The 16647-nt window shown below is 39.4% G+C and overlaps 2 protein-coding genes across 4 annotated transcripts in view; one reads left to right on the plus strand and one right to left on the minus strand.

The window, feature by feature from the left end:
• The window catches only part of LOC114242722 (uncharacterized), a 101120-nt gene extending 99467 nt beyond the window's left edge, over nt 1-1653 (minus strand). For both annotated transcript variants that reach the window (XM_089739313.1, XM_089739312.1), the window contains exon 1: nt 1308-1653. In XM_089739313.1, coding sequence (XP_089595439.1) covers nt 1308-1500 — 193 coding nt within the window. In that variant the 5' untranslated portion in view covers nt 1501-1653. The remainder of the gene's footprint in view (nt 1-1307) is intronic.
• Nucleotides 1647-16459, plus strand: LOC114242747 (RIB43A-like with coiled-coils protein 2). Of its 2 annotated transcripts, none has more exons than XM_089739331.1 (9): nt 1647-1779; nt 7232-7372; nt 8738-8898; nt 9376-9511; nt 12979-13083; nt 13875-14014; nt 14651-14738; nt 15430-15536; nt 15969-16458. In XM_089739331.1, exons 2-9 carry the CDS (start codon nt 7322-7324, stop codon nt 16108-16110), a joined length of 930 nt encoding a protein of 309 aa, XP_089595457.1. In that variant the 5' UTR covers nt 1647-1779; nt 7232-7321; the 3' UTR covers nt 16111-16458. The 2 variants fall into 2 exon arrangements, with proteins under 2 accessions (XP_089595457.1, XP_089595456.1); XM_089739330.1 differs by lacking the exon at nt 1647-1779 and adding an exon at nt 4909-5416 and having other exon boundaries at nt 15969-16459.
• Nucleotides 16460-16647: the final 188 nt, after the last annotated feature.

Below are 16647 nucleotides of genomic sequence, written 5' to 3' on the forward strand. Positions count from 1 at the left end.
GGGAAGATGTTTTTATGAAAAGGCTTAATTGTTTAGGCCCATTAGGCTACCTTTTTTATTGCTTAGATGGGTGCACAAGTTCACGTCCCATCTGGTGTTAAGTGGTTATCGGAGCCCATAGACATCTACAACGTAAATGCCACCACCCACCTTGAGAAATGAATTCTAATGTCTCAGATTTACAATACAACGACTGATCCACCCTTCAAACCGAAACTCATTACTGCTTCACGGCAGAAATAAGCAAAGTGGTGGTACCTACCCCCGCGGACTCACAAAACTTTCTATCACCAGTAAAACTTCTTCATTGTAATCGTATTGTTCGAGTTTCATCTGCAAATATTTGGTGACTGCTTGCCATACATCAATTAACAAACATTTGGGTTGGGATAATCGAATCTCAATATTAGTAACTTAAATAAAAGACAAGGTTACGCTTTCATCATTTATACCAGTCTCTTCTAATAATTCAAAGCCACGAGTTCCTAATCTAATCTAACGCACAAAACGGCGCAACGAAATCGAGATACCCAAATCAACATCCAATACCATCATTGCCCGGTCAACAACCATGATCACCACCTCGAATTAAAAACGCTTTTTAACCGGACAAACACAAATGCTCATTTTATATCAACACACTGACATACGAGAATAGATTAATGGCCGCCGAACGCGTTGCGAAAATATTTAAATATGTTAACCTTGATCGTTTGGAACAGTTAACGAGTTGATACGCATGTGTGTTAAATAACAAAAATAACATGTGGCTTCGTGTCTGTTTTATTTTTTTACATAGCTCTAATCGTGCACAGTGATAATGGGGAAAATCGCAGCCGCATTTTCAAGTTTGACATTCCTTTTTTTTTAAACGTAACGGACTTCTTACTTGTTTTTGAGCGCGTAATGAGGTCGGATATCTCGCTGCTGATACTGATTATTGTTATTGTATAATTATTCATTTAAAAGTTCGTTTTTCATCTAGATTTTTTTACACGAAAAAAGCAGATACATTTGTAGCAATAAAACTAAGTTTACTAAATTAAACCCCAGCACTAAAATAAAATTAATAAATTATTGTGAAAATAATAAGGACACCTGCACTCATTTTTGTTATCACAACTTTTAATGTTGATATAACTTCAAACATCCATAAAAACAAAACCGTATTTTTTTTCCATAATAATTTTGCATAACATCATTTTCAGAGATAATTTAGAGTTGAAAACAAAGTGTTGCCATGCCAGATTTATTAAGGTCCTTGAAAAAAAAGATAGCTAAAATTATATTTAAAATTTTCATCTTACCTTTCCTCCTTCCGTAGGGCCCACAAAACGAGTTGCCTTTGCCAATAACATTGTCGTCGATGGCTCTGATCAACTTCTCCTTGTCTTCGTATTTTTCCTCACGGGAGATCGACCCCCATCTTGTGGGTAAGTCTTCTTGCATGGATTCCGATTTGCCTTTTGTGCCTCTTGGCTTTTTCAAAACACTTGTCATAATTCACATAGCACAGCGCAATAAAAATAGTACACTGAAATCACAGAACGCTTTTTTTTGTTTTTGTTTTTTTTTAATTTCTAATTCACCAACCGAGTGTTTCTTCGTAAATAGTGCGTTAGTTTATCGCGTTTATCGCGTTGTGACGGGCACGTGCTACGTATCGCGCGGCAATCGAACGAATGACGACGACTGAATCTGTACTACGAAGTAATCCGAGCGAGATAACCTTGTTCGAGCGGCGTGGCTCCGCACTCCGCGGCATAGAGCGAGTAATACGTAGGTACATTATTGAATACAAACAGGACGCCGAGCCGGTGACTTGAAGTTCGTGACCGTAAGACCGCACATCGGCGCCCTTACCGCATTTTCGGGTTGCCACATTAAAAAAAATGTATACGATTAAAACGCGAAATGTTCTAACCTATTTACTTCTTTAGTTCCTGGAATATATTAAGCGTATAATCTATGTTTAGTTCTATTCAATTTGTCATGCGCATGTGGTTGCGGCGAATCGATTTTTGTTTGAGATTAAAATGGAAAATGTTACGTGACTGCATTTCCTGCATTTCATTTAACGGCCGTCTGGTATAGTGGTAAGTGACATGGTCACTACACAAGGGGGTCGTGGGTTCGAATCCCGCCAAGGGAAGATATTTGTATGATAAATATAATTGTCTTTGCCAGGGTTATGGATGTATATTAAATATATGTATGTGTATAATAAAAATATTACATTTATATCCGTTATCTGGTACCTGTAACACAAGTTCTTTACGAACTTAGCACGGGACCAGTTAACGTGGCGTGATTGTTAGTAAATATTTATATTATATTATATTTAGACTCTAACAACTATCGTTGTTATTAGATTTATTTAATGCAATGCGATGTTCGAATCTTATAGGCAGGTGCCAATTTTTCTAATGAAATACGTACTTAACGTATGCATAATATATTCATGATTAACCTTGATGATAAAGGGAAAACATCATGTAATAAAAATCAAAGCCGCAAAATTATAATTTGCGCAATTAATAGTGATAAGACGTCTTGTGAGTCCGCACAGGTCGTTTTTTTTTTTATAGCTCACATGGGTGGACGAGGTCACAGCCCACCTGGTGTTAAGTGGTTACTGAAGCCCACCGATATCTATGATGTAAATGCGCCACCTACCTTGAGATATAAGTTCTAAAGTCTCAGTATAGTTACAACGGCTGCCGCACCCTTCAAACCGAAAGGCATTACTGCTTGACCCCTTGTGACCTCTTGTGAGACCGCACGGGTAGGTATCACCACCCTGCCTATATGTGCCGTAAAGCAATGCGTTTCGTTTTGAAGGGTGGTGCAGCCCTTTTACTGGAAAACTGAAGCTTTAGAACTCGGGTCTCAAGATGGATGGCAGCATTTACGTTATAGATGCCTACAAGCTCCGGTCCACACGTCTAAGCAATAAAAAGTGTTCACTAGCTATCATAATAATATACAAAGCCTACGTCATATTTGATGGGTGAACGGCTATTTGGTTTAAGAGAAACTTTTTTTATGATTTATGTATTACTGGTGGCCCGGAGGCCTTTCCAGTTTCACCAGGATAGGTGGTCGAGTAATGGCTCAGACAGGAGGGGTGGGATTTGCTAACCCGCGCGCCCGGCTGCCCGAGCGCCTCCGAAGAAGACGTAACAACTCAAGAGCAACTGCTTCGCGAATGAATCTACTACCGGATCGGAATCGCGACCCGCTGAAAAGATCCGGCGAGAAACTCAGCGGGCTGGTGTTTAGGTTAGGTTGCACGTCGAGCTCTTTGCCGAGTTCGACGAGCACGGTTACCGGGGTCTCTAAGACTGCTCCTAGTGTTAGAGCTGAAGGCGTCTAATGCAAGAGTTATTGGATCTGATGGATCCTTAAGGACGTGTAACAACACTTTTACAACCTCCCATTATTGATGTGTATCATTAAATCGAAGATGGAATTGAAAAAGGTAAACAAATATATCGAGGGATGAAATTTGGCTATTAGGCTTAAAAGACATTTTTGCAACTTTACAGGAGAACCACGTAAAGTTTAAAATTTAGAAAAAATATCATAACAAAAAAAACTTCAGCTATTTGAATGGAGTAAGCTTAATTGAAGTTCAATTAAAAACATCGAACTGTTGATGCTAATAACAAAGATAACGCACCATTAGTTACAATGATAAATGTCGCGTGTTAAGTGAAATGTTACTTAAATCAAAAATAGCATTCCACTCCTCAATACGATGTCTTAAATATCACGTTTAGGTACTTTCCGGTCACCATCCTCGTCGAACCCGTCGCTTGCGACGAAGGGCGCGATGAGTAAATTAACCCACAGACACAGCCCACTGAGTTTCTCGCCGGATCTTCTCAGTGGGTCGCTTTTCCGATCCGATGTTAGATTCTGCGAAACACGGCTCTTGTTAGGATTCGTGTTAGCAACACTTCCGGTTTGAGCCCCGTGAGCTCACCCACACGTTAAGGCGAAGCTGAAATAGCTTTTTTTTTGGTTACCGGTTTAGTGGTTACCGGAGCCCATAGACATCTACAACGTAAATGCCGCCACCCACCTTGAGATATAAGTTCTAAGATCTCAGTATAGTTACAATGGCTACCCTTTAAGCCAAAACGCATTACTGCTTCACGGCAGAAATAGGCGGGGTGGTGGTACCTACCCGTGTGGACTCACAAGAGGTCCTACCACCAGTAATTACGCAAATTATAATTTTGCGGGTTTGATTTTTATTACAAGATGTTATTCCTTCACCGTGGAAGTCAATCGTGAATATTTGTTGAGTACGTATTGCATCGTAGAAAAATTGGTACCCGCCTGGGGTTCGAACACTGGTGCATCGCTTCAACACAATTGCACCGGACGTCTTATCCTTTAGGCCACGACGACTTCAAAAGCTATACTACATACATACCAAGGCAGGGATTAATAGAGATACTAAAGTCCAGCTATTAGGTACTAATAGAACTTCACAGTTAGAACTGTAGCATAACTGATAATTCAACTTGTTGCCAACTAATGGACAGTAAACTCGTTTGCCCACCAGCTCTAATAAAAACCAGTCATTTAACATTCAATCGCTTCATTGATTTGTGACGTCAGCATACCCGGCTTAGAACAACGCGCCAACGACCTGATTCTTTTGTTCATTTCAAAACTCAATTACGGGAAATTAATTTCCTTTCTTTTAAGAGATATGTTATTTATTTATTTTTTAGTTGCACCAACAAAGTGATCATCAATACAAAACATTGACAAATTGACGATAAGTACATGATAGATGTCACCTCAATTATATGTGCAATTGACAGTGCAATAGTGGACAAGATCTTGAAATTACTAATTGATTAGATTAGATTAATAAATAATTTTAAGAAATACGAAATCTAGAATAGTACTTTTTCACTAAGTAACAAGATTTTTGATATTATTTACACATGAATATAATTATATAATGCTATCTCAATTGAACCATATTTTATTACACGGTTCACGCCTCAACCTCGGATTTGAGTTACAATAACAAATAAATTAAACTGAAGAAGGTTTCGAATATATTTTTTAACAAAACATTGGAAGACCCGCTTTTCCTTACCGACCTTCTTTCTGTCCTTCTCGGTTTCCATGACAACGCTTATGTTTTATTATTTGTTCGATACAGAATTTGGGAACGTAGGTAATACTTAGTTTATTTTGGAAGGGAACGGAGCACTAATACGGACGGACGTTAGCGATATCGGAACGGATTTAGAAAAAGAAAAAAATGCTGAAATTACAAATAGCCAACGAACAGGACAGAAAAGAAGCACAGAATAGAGAGAGGAGGAGACAGTGTGAACTAGAAAGGAGAAATAGGATCTTCAATGCGAGAAACAGGAAAATTGGTGTAAGAAATCAAATCAAAATTTACTTCAATAGAGGCTGATATGGTAGTGCTTGGTGACATGGTAAATTGTTAAATCGCTTTAGGTATTTGGATAATTTAGCGTTATTTTCAATTCTTGCAATAAATCTTGAACCATTGTAGGAGAAAATAACAGATTAGTAATAATAGTAATACAATATAACACAATTTATTAGATTAATAAGGTACTTTATTAAGGTACTTATTTAACTTTATGGCGGACTTAAGTGCCTAAGACACTCTCTACCAGTCATAAAGACGATGGTTTAGAGTACTGTGGTAGGTTTAGATCGTAAAGAGCAAAAAAATTACGACCTTAGGACTTTTGAGCCAAATAAATTGAATATAAATGAATGAATGCCTAACACTTTTCTGATAATTAACAGATTAGCTTTTAATCGGCAATCTTAGATACCATCATTATAAAACATTTAGCGCCGAAGACTGCTATCAATACAAGCCACTCAGCCCGAACTGCAGATTATTCAATTCCCGCTGCATTTCGAAAATGGTTGTTGATTTATTGACCTTTTTGGAGAACCGACGAAGAGTGTGTACATACTCAACACCAAGAAAACGACATCGTTTATCAGTTTTCGTGACAAACACAATGTCATCGATTTAAAAATCAACGTGTACAGTACCAGATAAAAAATATTGCACATCGATATTTAGAAAGAGACAGTCGTCTAATTTTGTTATTGTTGTAGAGCGTTACCTGTGTGCGATGAAACACCAACGATCCCGTATCTATAGAGATTAACACCCGTATCTTTAGTCGTTTACACGAGCTTAACTCGACTCGACTCAACCTCCAACGCGCGTTTTGGTATGATTAGTCGTAAAAATAAACTCCACTCAAACGTCCTTGGAAAAATTTCCTAACCGGAGTGAAGTAAGCGAACTGTCAAGTCAAGGTACGTCGCGACGTACCTCGAACGTTCCTCAAGGCTGGTTTTCTATCAATGTCCAAATAGTATGTGGACCGCAAATGGAAATATATGATATTGTTGTGCAATGGCCTGGATCTGTGCATGATTCCCGCATATTTTGATAATTTAAGTTTGATAATATTTATTAATAAAGTAAATAGTTCGAGGTTAGACATTTGAAACTCTTTATTTTATTTACCTACATAAGAGACATATTTTGCTTACTACCTGATAAATAAAGTCAATGCGATTATAAGTTTTATTTATATAATAATAAACTGGTGGTTGTGGAAAAGCACTTCAACAACACGATGCAACCAAAATCACACAAAAGCGGCGAATAAAAATACAAAGCCGGATCCGAAATCTAAAATAATAATAGGTTGAAAATAAGTAATATACTTTCAGATTTACCGCACGCACACATATTTACGAATATCTCAACAACCAAAACATCAAACAAGTTCACCTAGTGTCAAACAGACAGCGGCAGCCTGACTTGGACATTAAACAATGACCATAGACTACAGAACTCTATGGGTTTGATGCTAGCTTGATCAAATTTTCATCATTATTACCTCACTCGAGGACAGTTGAGGAATATTGTAATGGTCGACTAAAAATACCAAACTCGAGTAAGTTTGGAGGGAATTCTCGAGCATCATTGGATGAGTTAAGAGTGGAGGACTATTTTACGAAACGTCTAAAGATACGGGCATAAATGTCAATTAGGTAATGTGCGACAGATATAACGCTCTACAAAGCAAAAATTAACCGTCTCTTTCCCGCGTTCGATGTGCAACATTTATCGCCGGGTACTGTTAGTTAATTTTTTATGTTTATCGTCGTAACATTTAATCTTCAGGTAGATGTTCCGTTCCTCGAGCGTCAGGTCCAAGAGAAGAGATCAGAGCGAGAGGAGCAGCAGAGACGGGAGCTGGCCTTCGCGCAACAGATGATCAAAGACAGTAACCTGGCCGCGGTCTTAGAAGCCAGACAGAGAGAAGTGAGTTAAATTCGTTACCAATTATCATTTAGCACGGTGACCTTTTTTTCACTCCTACCTATGCTGATAGCCTTGAGAGGCAATTTCAGCTTCACCCTAACATGTAGGCGAGCTCACGGGGCTCAAACTAGAATGTTGGTAACACTGGCCCTAGCAAGAGCAGTGCTTCGCAGAATCTACCACCGGATTGGAAACGCGACCCCCCACTGAGAAGATCCGACGAGAAACTAAGTGGGCTATGTCTGTGGGTTAAATGGTGACCTCGAGTACTCGTGAAACAAACCGGAGACCAACAAGGATTCCGCTATTGACAACGCAATGGAATTTGAAAATCTGTCTTAATTTTCGTAGCCGCGCTTATGATTGCTGAGAATGAAATAGAAAACAGTAGACTGTTTGTTGTTTAACCTTCTGTTTAAGAGCTTTGTTTTAGTATAATAATTAGCTTAGAATTATTCCTAGTTTTGTCTAGTAGAGATAATTGTATTTCTCTTCTGGCTGCTTCCTGACAGATATAGGATGCTGACATTTCTTTTAACGGTCTAGACGTGTGAAAACACTCACGGCTCCCTTTTTTTTTTTTATTGCCCTTGTAGGCAGAGGAGCATACGGCCCACCTGATGGTGAGTGGTTACCGTCGCCCATGGACTTCAGCAATGCCAGGGGCAGAGCCAAGCCGCTGCCTACCGTTTAATACTCTCCACAAGCCTCGTTTGAAGAAGGACATGTCATAGTCACTTGGTATTAAGTGGTTAACGCAGCCTATACACATGGCGTATGCCGCCACCAAACAATATATTTGAGATGTACATGTGTCTCAATTATATTGCTATAATCCAAATTAATGTATTGGTTGCTTACATTTTTATTTCCTGATATTATTTCTTCATCGTGGAAGTCGTTTGTGAGTATGTGTTAAGTATATCATTAGAATTGGTACCCGTCTGCGGGATTCGAACACCGGCACAGCCGCATCGCTCAATGTGACTACAACAGACGACTTATTCATTAGGCCACGACGACTTATTCATTAGGCCACGACGACTCGTTCCCCTACGATATAACAATTTGACGATAGTCAGTAATTAATTAAATTTGCGGGTTGGAGACGAAATGTTTTAAGAGCTATATTTCACTAGCAACCCGCCCTCGCTTCGCTTCGGAAACTGTAATTTATTATTGGTTTCTTCACTATTTAATGGATGTTATTATACATATAAACCTTCCTCTTCAATCACTCTATCTATTTAAAAAAACCGCATCAAAATCCGTTGCGTAGTAGATTTAAGTATACATAGGGATATAGGGACAGAGAAAGCGATTTTGTTTTATACTATGTAGTGATAATCATAATGGATATCGCAGGAACGTCGTCGTATCGGCCTGGAAATTGACAAGTACCGTCAGAATTATCAACGAACCGAGGATCGACGCGAGTTTGACCTGAACGACCCCGACGTTCTTAAAAAGCAGCTGCCTCCGAGAGCTTCCGATGGTGATCCTGTCGGAATGTCCAGTGCACAAAAGTATGAACCGTCTGTGTGTGTGTGTTTTAGCATCAGTAGTATGCCTTATTCATGTCGTGTTAATATGAGATCATATGAGATAGTCCATACAAGTTACGATTCGTTTTCGGATCAGGGATTTTAATCCAAACATGATACGACTAAACTCGTATACTGGCAGCACCTCATTACGGATCGTCCCGATCCATTAACGGTGCTTTTAGGTACCTCAAGCACCTAGGGTTCGACGAGTAAAGTAACCCATAGACACAGCCCACCGAGTTTCTCGCCGGATCTTCTCAGTGGCTCGCGTTGCCGATCCGATGGTAGATTCTGGTATTGCTAGTACCAGTGTTAACAAAACTTCCGGTTTGAGCCCCGAGAGCTCACCAACACGCTAGGGTGAAGGCTGAAATAGCCTCTAGCTATAAAAAAAAGAACAACAAAAAAGAGATAGAAAGTGGGTTGTTAAATCAATGCGTACTTCACTATCCATAGATTCGAAGGTGAAGATTTAAATTACGAAGAACGGAAGAAGCTGATGGCGGCTCAGAAGAACGCCTGGCTCGAACAGCAGGTCCAAGAACGGAAGGGCGCCGAGGAAGAACGCAAAAAAGCCGAAGCAGCATATATGGTGAGCAAGCGGTCGGGGAACCCGGGTAAATTACCCCAAATGGGGTAAAATGAAATTGTGGGGGGTAAAAATGAAAGTTTTTTGAGTAAAAAGTATATAATGAAGTGAAACTTCTTTAGAATCGTTAAATTTTTAGTTATTGTTTTCTTTTCAAAATTATCATGGGGGCTATATTATGAAAGATGCTAAAAAGATTTTTTCTTGTTCTCCGCCATGGGGTAATATCAACTTACACAAAAATATTTTGGGGTAACAATTAAAAAAGTTCCCCGACCGCTGTGGTATATAGTAAATATGCGGTATCACTGGTGGTGAGGGGTCTTGTAATTCGGCAAAGGTAGGCACCACAACACAATTGAAAATTGGACTTTATGTCTCAGGGAAAATTGGACCTTACGTCTTTGAATGGGCTACGACTGTTACCTACTGATGCCTTGAACTCCGGTTGCCACTCAACACCAGATGGGCGGTGAACTCGTTGAGTGTGCTTAGTGCGAGTTTTTTAACGTTCTCGATAGTGTTAAAGTTAAGTCAAATTTGTATGCGGTGGAAACAGCGCCCCTAGCGGCAAACGTAGGCATACGTTCCAACTCCATACAAATTAGAGTTAACTTTAACGCTATCGAGAACTTTAAAAATCTCGTACTAAGAACACAGATATCTCAGCAACAAAATAAATTTATTGTATTCACCCAAACATAATCACCGACAACCCGAGATTTAGATTTATTGGCGTTCGACAAAGTCTGGCACAACGGTTTGATATATAAACTGTATGACATGGGAGTGCCAGACAGACTCGTGCTCATCATACGAGACTACTTGTCGAACCGTTCGTTCCGATATCGAGTCGAGGGAACGCGTTCCCGGCCCCGTCACGTCACAGCCGGAGTCCCGCAAGGCTCCGCCCTCTCTCCGTTACTATTTAGTTTGTATATCAATGATATACCCCGGTCTCCGGAGACCCATCTGGCGCTCTTCGCCGATGACACCGCCATCTACTACTCGTGTAGGAAGAAGGCGTTGCTTCATCGACGACTTCAGACCGCAGCTACCACCATGGGACAGTGGTTCCGGAAGTGGCGCATCGACATCAACCCCACGAAAAGCACAGCGGTGCTCTTCAAAAGGGCTCGCCCTCCGAACACCACGCTGAGCATCCCTCTCCCGACTAGGCGCGTCAACACCTCCGCTTCCGCCATTCGCCCAATCACGATGTTCGACCAGCCCATACCGTGGGCCCCGAAGGTCAAATATTTAGGCGTCACCCTCGACAGTAGGATGACATTCCGCCCTCACATCAAGACGGTACGCGACCGTGCCGCCTTCATTCTAGGACGTCTCTACCCGATGATATGTAGGCGAAGTAAAATGTCCCTTAGAAATAAGGTGACACTCTACAAAACTTGCATACGCCCCGTCATGACCTATGCAAGTGTAGTGTTCGCTCACGCGGCCCGCACTCACTTAAAATCATTCCAAATTATTCAATCCCGTTTTTGCAGGATAGCCGTCGGAGCCCCGTGGTTCGTCAGGAACGTCGACCTCCATGACGACCTGGACTTAGAGTCCATCAGTAAGTATCTACAGTCGGCGTCGATGCGCCACTTCGATAAAGCGGCACGACACGAGAACCCTCTCATCGTGACCGCCGGTAACTACATTCCCGATCCTGCGGACAGAATGGAAAGCAGTCGACGTCGCCCAAAACACGTCATCTCGGATCCTCCCGATCCACTAACGGTGCTTTTAGGTACTTCAAGCACCGGTCACCGTTCTCGTCGAACCCGTCGCTTGCGACGAAGGGCTCGACCAGTAAATTAACTCTCAGACACAGCCCACTCAGTTTCTCGTCGGATCTTCTCAGTGGGTCGCGTTTCCGATCCGGTGGTAGATTCTGCGAAGCACGGCTCTTGCTAGGGTTCGTGTTAGCAACGTCATCAGGTTTGAGCCCCGTGAGCTCACCTACAAAAGTTAGGGTTACGCTGAAATAGCCTCTCAAGGCTCTCAGCTTAGGCAGAAAAAAAAAATTATTTTACGTATTACATTTTCTTGTTTTATTATAGACATTTGAAATAAAAATGTTCAATTAATATTTTGTTATAATAACGCTATCTTAGATCGACAGACAAAGGAAAATATAATACGTAACCGTTTTTTCTGTGCCTATTTATGTTATAATAATATTATGTAATTGTACGTAAAGCTATTTATTTTTACGTCATCAATATTTGATATAATATATAAAGGGCGTGTATATAACTGCTATAATACTTTAAAAAGCTGATACGTAAATTAATTCCTTAATATAAAAGTCTATTTTTTAAATGTTGATACTTCCAACCTTTTCAGAATAAAAAATCCATTACCATGATTTATGAGCTTATGAACTACATATCATTCAAATTGTAGTTGCTATATATATATACACAAATACATAATTATTCGACGATTTTTAGCATAAATTTTCTTTAGAAACTGATGGAGTATTATTTTTTAAAGTTTATATCTGAATTAAAGCTTTTTTTGTTTTATTTTAATCTCGCATTTCTAATTTTCAAATTCTAATTTTCTTTCCAACAATTCTAACAGTTTTCATGGTCATGTAATAAGAATTAATTAAGTCATTGAATTGTGACTGCGACCCACGAAAACCCGATTAGGTTATAAATGTCGAGACCCCAAGGATAAGATAAACAAGGCACAATGTGGGTGGCTTGTTTACAAGTACAATGCGATGCAATTAAAATCACTTTTACAATTTAAGTTCGAGTTTTGCATTGTCATCATTTTAATTTACGAATACAGTTTTCGTGGTCACCGATGACTAAAGAATTATTTGTCGACATTAGTCTGGTGGTAGGACCTCTTGTGAATCCGCACGGGTAGGTACCACCACCCTCTCTATTTCTGCCGTGATGCCGCTGAAGGGCGGGGCAGCCGTTGTAACTATACTGAGACCATAGAACTTATATCTCAAGGTGGGTGGCGCATTTACGTTGTAGATGTCTATGGGCTCCAGTAACGATTTAACATAAATAAATAAATATTTACTAACAGTCACGCCACGTTAACAGGTCCCGTGGTAAGTTCGTAAATAACTTGTGTTACAGGTACCAGATAACGGAAATAAATGTAATATTTTTATTATACACATACATATATTTAATAGACATCCATAACCCTGGAAAAGACATTTATATTTATCATACAAATATCTTCCCTTGGCGGGATTCGAACCCGCGACCCCCTTGTGCAGTGACCATGTCACTTACCACTACACCAGACGGCCGTCGAATCAGGCCATCAGTTAGGTCATCAGCTCATTAACCAATCTAAACAATAAGGAATAAACCGGTACGCGCAATTGTTTTGCGGCCAAATAGGGGCGTTGGTGGTACCACATGGGCTCTACAACAATCAAAGAAGTTTGACGCACAGCAATGATGAATAAAACTTCTCGACAGATGGCAATAAAAGCTCGCGACCTAAGAGCCAGTGAGCTTGACAAACTTGAGCGAGAATGTCGCTACAGACTCGGGCAAGCTAATTTGCGGTACAATGAAGCTTTGGTAAGTCACCTTGTTTTTTTATATCGAAATTTAAAAGTTTCAAGTCTCAATATAGTTGGTAACCACTTAACAACCGTGAGTACGTTCATTACTTCATAAAATAAATACATAAATAAGCATCTACATTCTAACGATCAATTGTCTTCTCTACATACTTGACCATATGGTACAATGATTTGGTCATAAGTCTATTTGCCAACGAAGCGATCTTAGTAATAGCGTTATGGCAAGGTACCCTAAGAAAGCACATAAATGAGTATGTACTAACATCTAGGATATCTCTGCTACAAAGCAGATTATTCCACGCAATCGTCATCTGATAAATGAAATTCCCGAAATAGACTATTTTACCATGTAAGATTCACAAACTTTTACACACGCATTTCTTCGCTATGAACAGAAAGGACAAAAACATATTTGGAATGACAGAATTTCGTGAACATGTTTAATTCCTATTTCTGCCGTGAAGCAGTAATGCGTTTCGGTTTGAAGGGTGGGGCAGCCGTTGTAACTATACTTGAGACCTTAGAACTTATATCTCAAGGTGGGTTGCCCATTTACGTTGTGGATGTCTATGGGCTCCAGTAACCACTTAACACCAGGTAGGCTGTGAGTTCGTCCACCATCTAAGCAATAAAAAAATAATAGTTTCTAATTAAATAGATAGGAAACGTAACGAATTGAATTCGTAAAAGCACTAGAAATTCGGGTCCGCGAATAATTTGAATAGCCCCTTGCACTACCAATGATTGGTTAGAGAAAAAGAAATAACCTAGAAATTATATTTTCAGGCCGCCGAAAAGAAACAAATTGAGCAGATAATGAAAGAGCAGGAAGAGGCTGACAACACAGCTGAAATGTACAACAATCTTACATCGGACATGCTCACTGAGAACCCTGATGTCGCCAAGAGTGCACTGGGACAAAACAGGTAAGAAGTATATTTTTACAATATACTTATACTGTACTATGTTGAAAGCTATAAAATATACCAATCTGTTAGGTAAGAAGTTACAGTTCAAAGCTTTAGCTTCAAACAACCCAGCTTCTTGCTGCAAAGCGGCTTAATAGATGAGATAACCGTTTCACATAACAATCAAAACTTTGTCATCACGACTGACAAGATGCACAGCGCCATTCACATTAATATGTCTATGGTATCCATCGTTTAATATTTTTGTTTGGAGAATAGGGTAACCGTCATTTCGATTAAATACTTCGATTCCACTATCTGGGTCAAAGAAGGCTGTATTCACGTTGTATAATTCCCACTGAGTTTCTCGCCGAATCTTCTCGGTGACTCGCGATTCCGATCCGGTGGAGATTCAGCAAAGCACTCCTCTTGCTGGACCAGACATTAGCAGTTTCTTTTAGTCTGGGCGCAGTAAACTCGCCCACCATTTTGTTCGGGCCTACCCAGATAGGTACCTACAATGTAATTTTTTTACAATACTGGCTTTTTAGGGCCTACTTAGATAGCTATAGTTTGAAATCTGTCCAATGTCTCTGGCATTAACTACGCCATCGTGGAAAATTATAGAGGTGAATAAATATGTGTATTCGACAGAGCGATCGGGTTCATGTACAAGGGTATGAATCAAGAGGAGCTTAAGAAATTCTACGCAGGGCAAAAGGAACAAATGGAAGCTGCGAAGGTATGTTCGTAAATCAAAATATTGTAGGCCAATATTAACTAAAACTTCTTAAAATTACTGTAAAATATGACAGTCTTTAGGTATATTGATAAGTAAACAATAACTTTTGATGAGTAAGTAATCCCAATATTTCTGTATCTAAGTACATATTATGTATAATAATAAAAGAAATATTATGTTTAAAAAAATACATATTAAAGTAATAATAGCTAGCCTAAGGGACTATTTCAGCTACGCCTGGACTGGTAGGTTAGCTCACGGGCTCAACCTGAGTTAATTTGCTAACACTAGCCCTAGCAAGAGCAGTGCTTCGCAGAATCTACCACCGGATCGGAATCGCGACCCACTGAGAAGACTTGGCGAGAAACTCAGTGGGCCGCTTTCTATGTTCACATAGTAAAAGAGGAAGCTTCCTACACATGGTGCACACTGTTTAAGTGCGTGCCGTGGAAGACGACTAAGCTATTCACCGGAGACTAAGCAGCAGCTATTTCTATGTCGTGTTATATTGTACCACGAACGCCAACCGATATTCATTGAGACGTATTATATGCCCGCGAAAGTGGCTACCACTAGCCTTCCTATTTTCTCAATGATACGAAGCAATTATTATGATAAATTTGAGATTTTGTCTTAATATGGGAGACGAAGCTTTTGGAGTTAAATCTTACATTCCATTTTATTTTTTTAGGTTAAACGTGAGGCCGAACAAAAGATGGAAGCTGAATGGCAAGCGCTGTCCAAATCAATTCAGAGAGAAGTTGCTGTCCAAGACATTGAGGATAAACGAAAACGAAGGTATGCTATTTTGGATTCGAAACTAGTGTCATTTTTCGGTACAAGAATGTACTTTAGCGAGCTTAAATGATAATAAGTTTTAATATGTGACTCGTGCGGTGCGTCACTTGTCGGCAACAATGAGGCCAAATTGGAATTTACTTGCGTTAAATTCTGACAGAAAAGTTAGATGAACATATCGAGGTGTGAAAGATTGCCACTCATATTGCGACATGAGGTGGATTTAGTTTAATATTGAGGTGTGAAAGATGATTAAAAAATTAATATCGCCACTCATCTTGCGATATGAGGTGGATTTAGTTTAATATCGAGGTGTGAAAGATGATTAAAAAAATTAATATCGCGACTCATCTTGCAAGATGAGGTGGATCTGGTTTAACACGACTGCCCTTTAGATCCGTTCGAGGGATTTTTATCAGAACATTGTTACAGGGAAATGGCTCGACAGTTGATGGAAGAGAACCAACTGATGGCTTTACAGCAAAAGGAAAGGGAGAAATACTTCCGAGAAGTGGTCTACAACAACACGCCAACCGACGATTATTACTCTCAGTTCAACACTACCACGAGATAAATTTGATTCGAGCGCTTTTATTACTGATGTCTTATAAACAAAATATTAAACAGAAAAACTTAAAAGTCATAATGCACATATATTTGAGTAGAGTAAATCTTTAAAATGAATCTGTTAGTACTGTAATAATTTACAATTGCCGTATTAAGATAGAAATCGTTTCAAAGTAAGTCACCGCGATGATAGAACTCGTGGCTTTTAATAAATAACAAATTTCATAATTAAAATCTTACCAAACGCCACAACATCTATATTTGCATGATTTTTTTTAACTACGATTTTAATTAGAGATCATTATAATTATTATAATATAATGGGAACGCGAAATTTGTAGCTGCTATTTTAAAGTCTAATAATGCGACCAATATAATGATTATTATATTGTTAACGATGGCTTTACACCGCATTTGCTTTTGGTACTTCTAAATTAAACGGACAGTTTTTGACATATTTTTTATTTTGGTAGCATAGACTTTTAAGCATGGTCACACTGATGGTTCAATTGAGCGTTAATTTAAAAAAAAAATCTATAAGCGG

This window comes from Bombyx mandarina, chromosome A1 (genome assembly GCF_030267445.1).
Source record: "Bombyx mandarina strain Sakado chromosome A1, ASM3026744v2".
Classification (NCBI taxonomy): Eukaryota; Metazoa; Arthropoda; class Insecta; order Lepidoptera; family Bombycidae; genus Bombyx; species Bombyx mandarina.

What these genes read in the sequence shown, in the direction of transcription:
- LOC114242747 (XM_089739330.1), top strand. Translation starts at nt 5,294, where the DNA reads ATGCTGAAATTACAAATAGCCAACGAACAGGACAGAAAAGAAGCACAG. An exon ending in TAGAAGCCAGACAGAGAGAA is followed by an intron (nt 7,373 to 8,737) that starts GTGAGTTAAATT and finishes TGGATATCGCAG; the next exon opens with GAACGTCGTCGTATCGGCCT. An exon ending in AAGCCGAAGCAGCATATATG is followed by an intron (nt 9,512 to 12,978) that starts GTGAGCAAGCGG and finishes ACTTCTCGACAG; the next exon opens with ATGGCAATAAAAGCTCGCGA.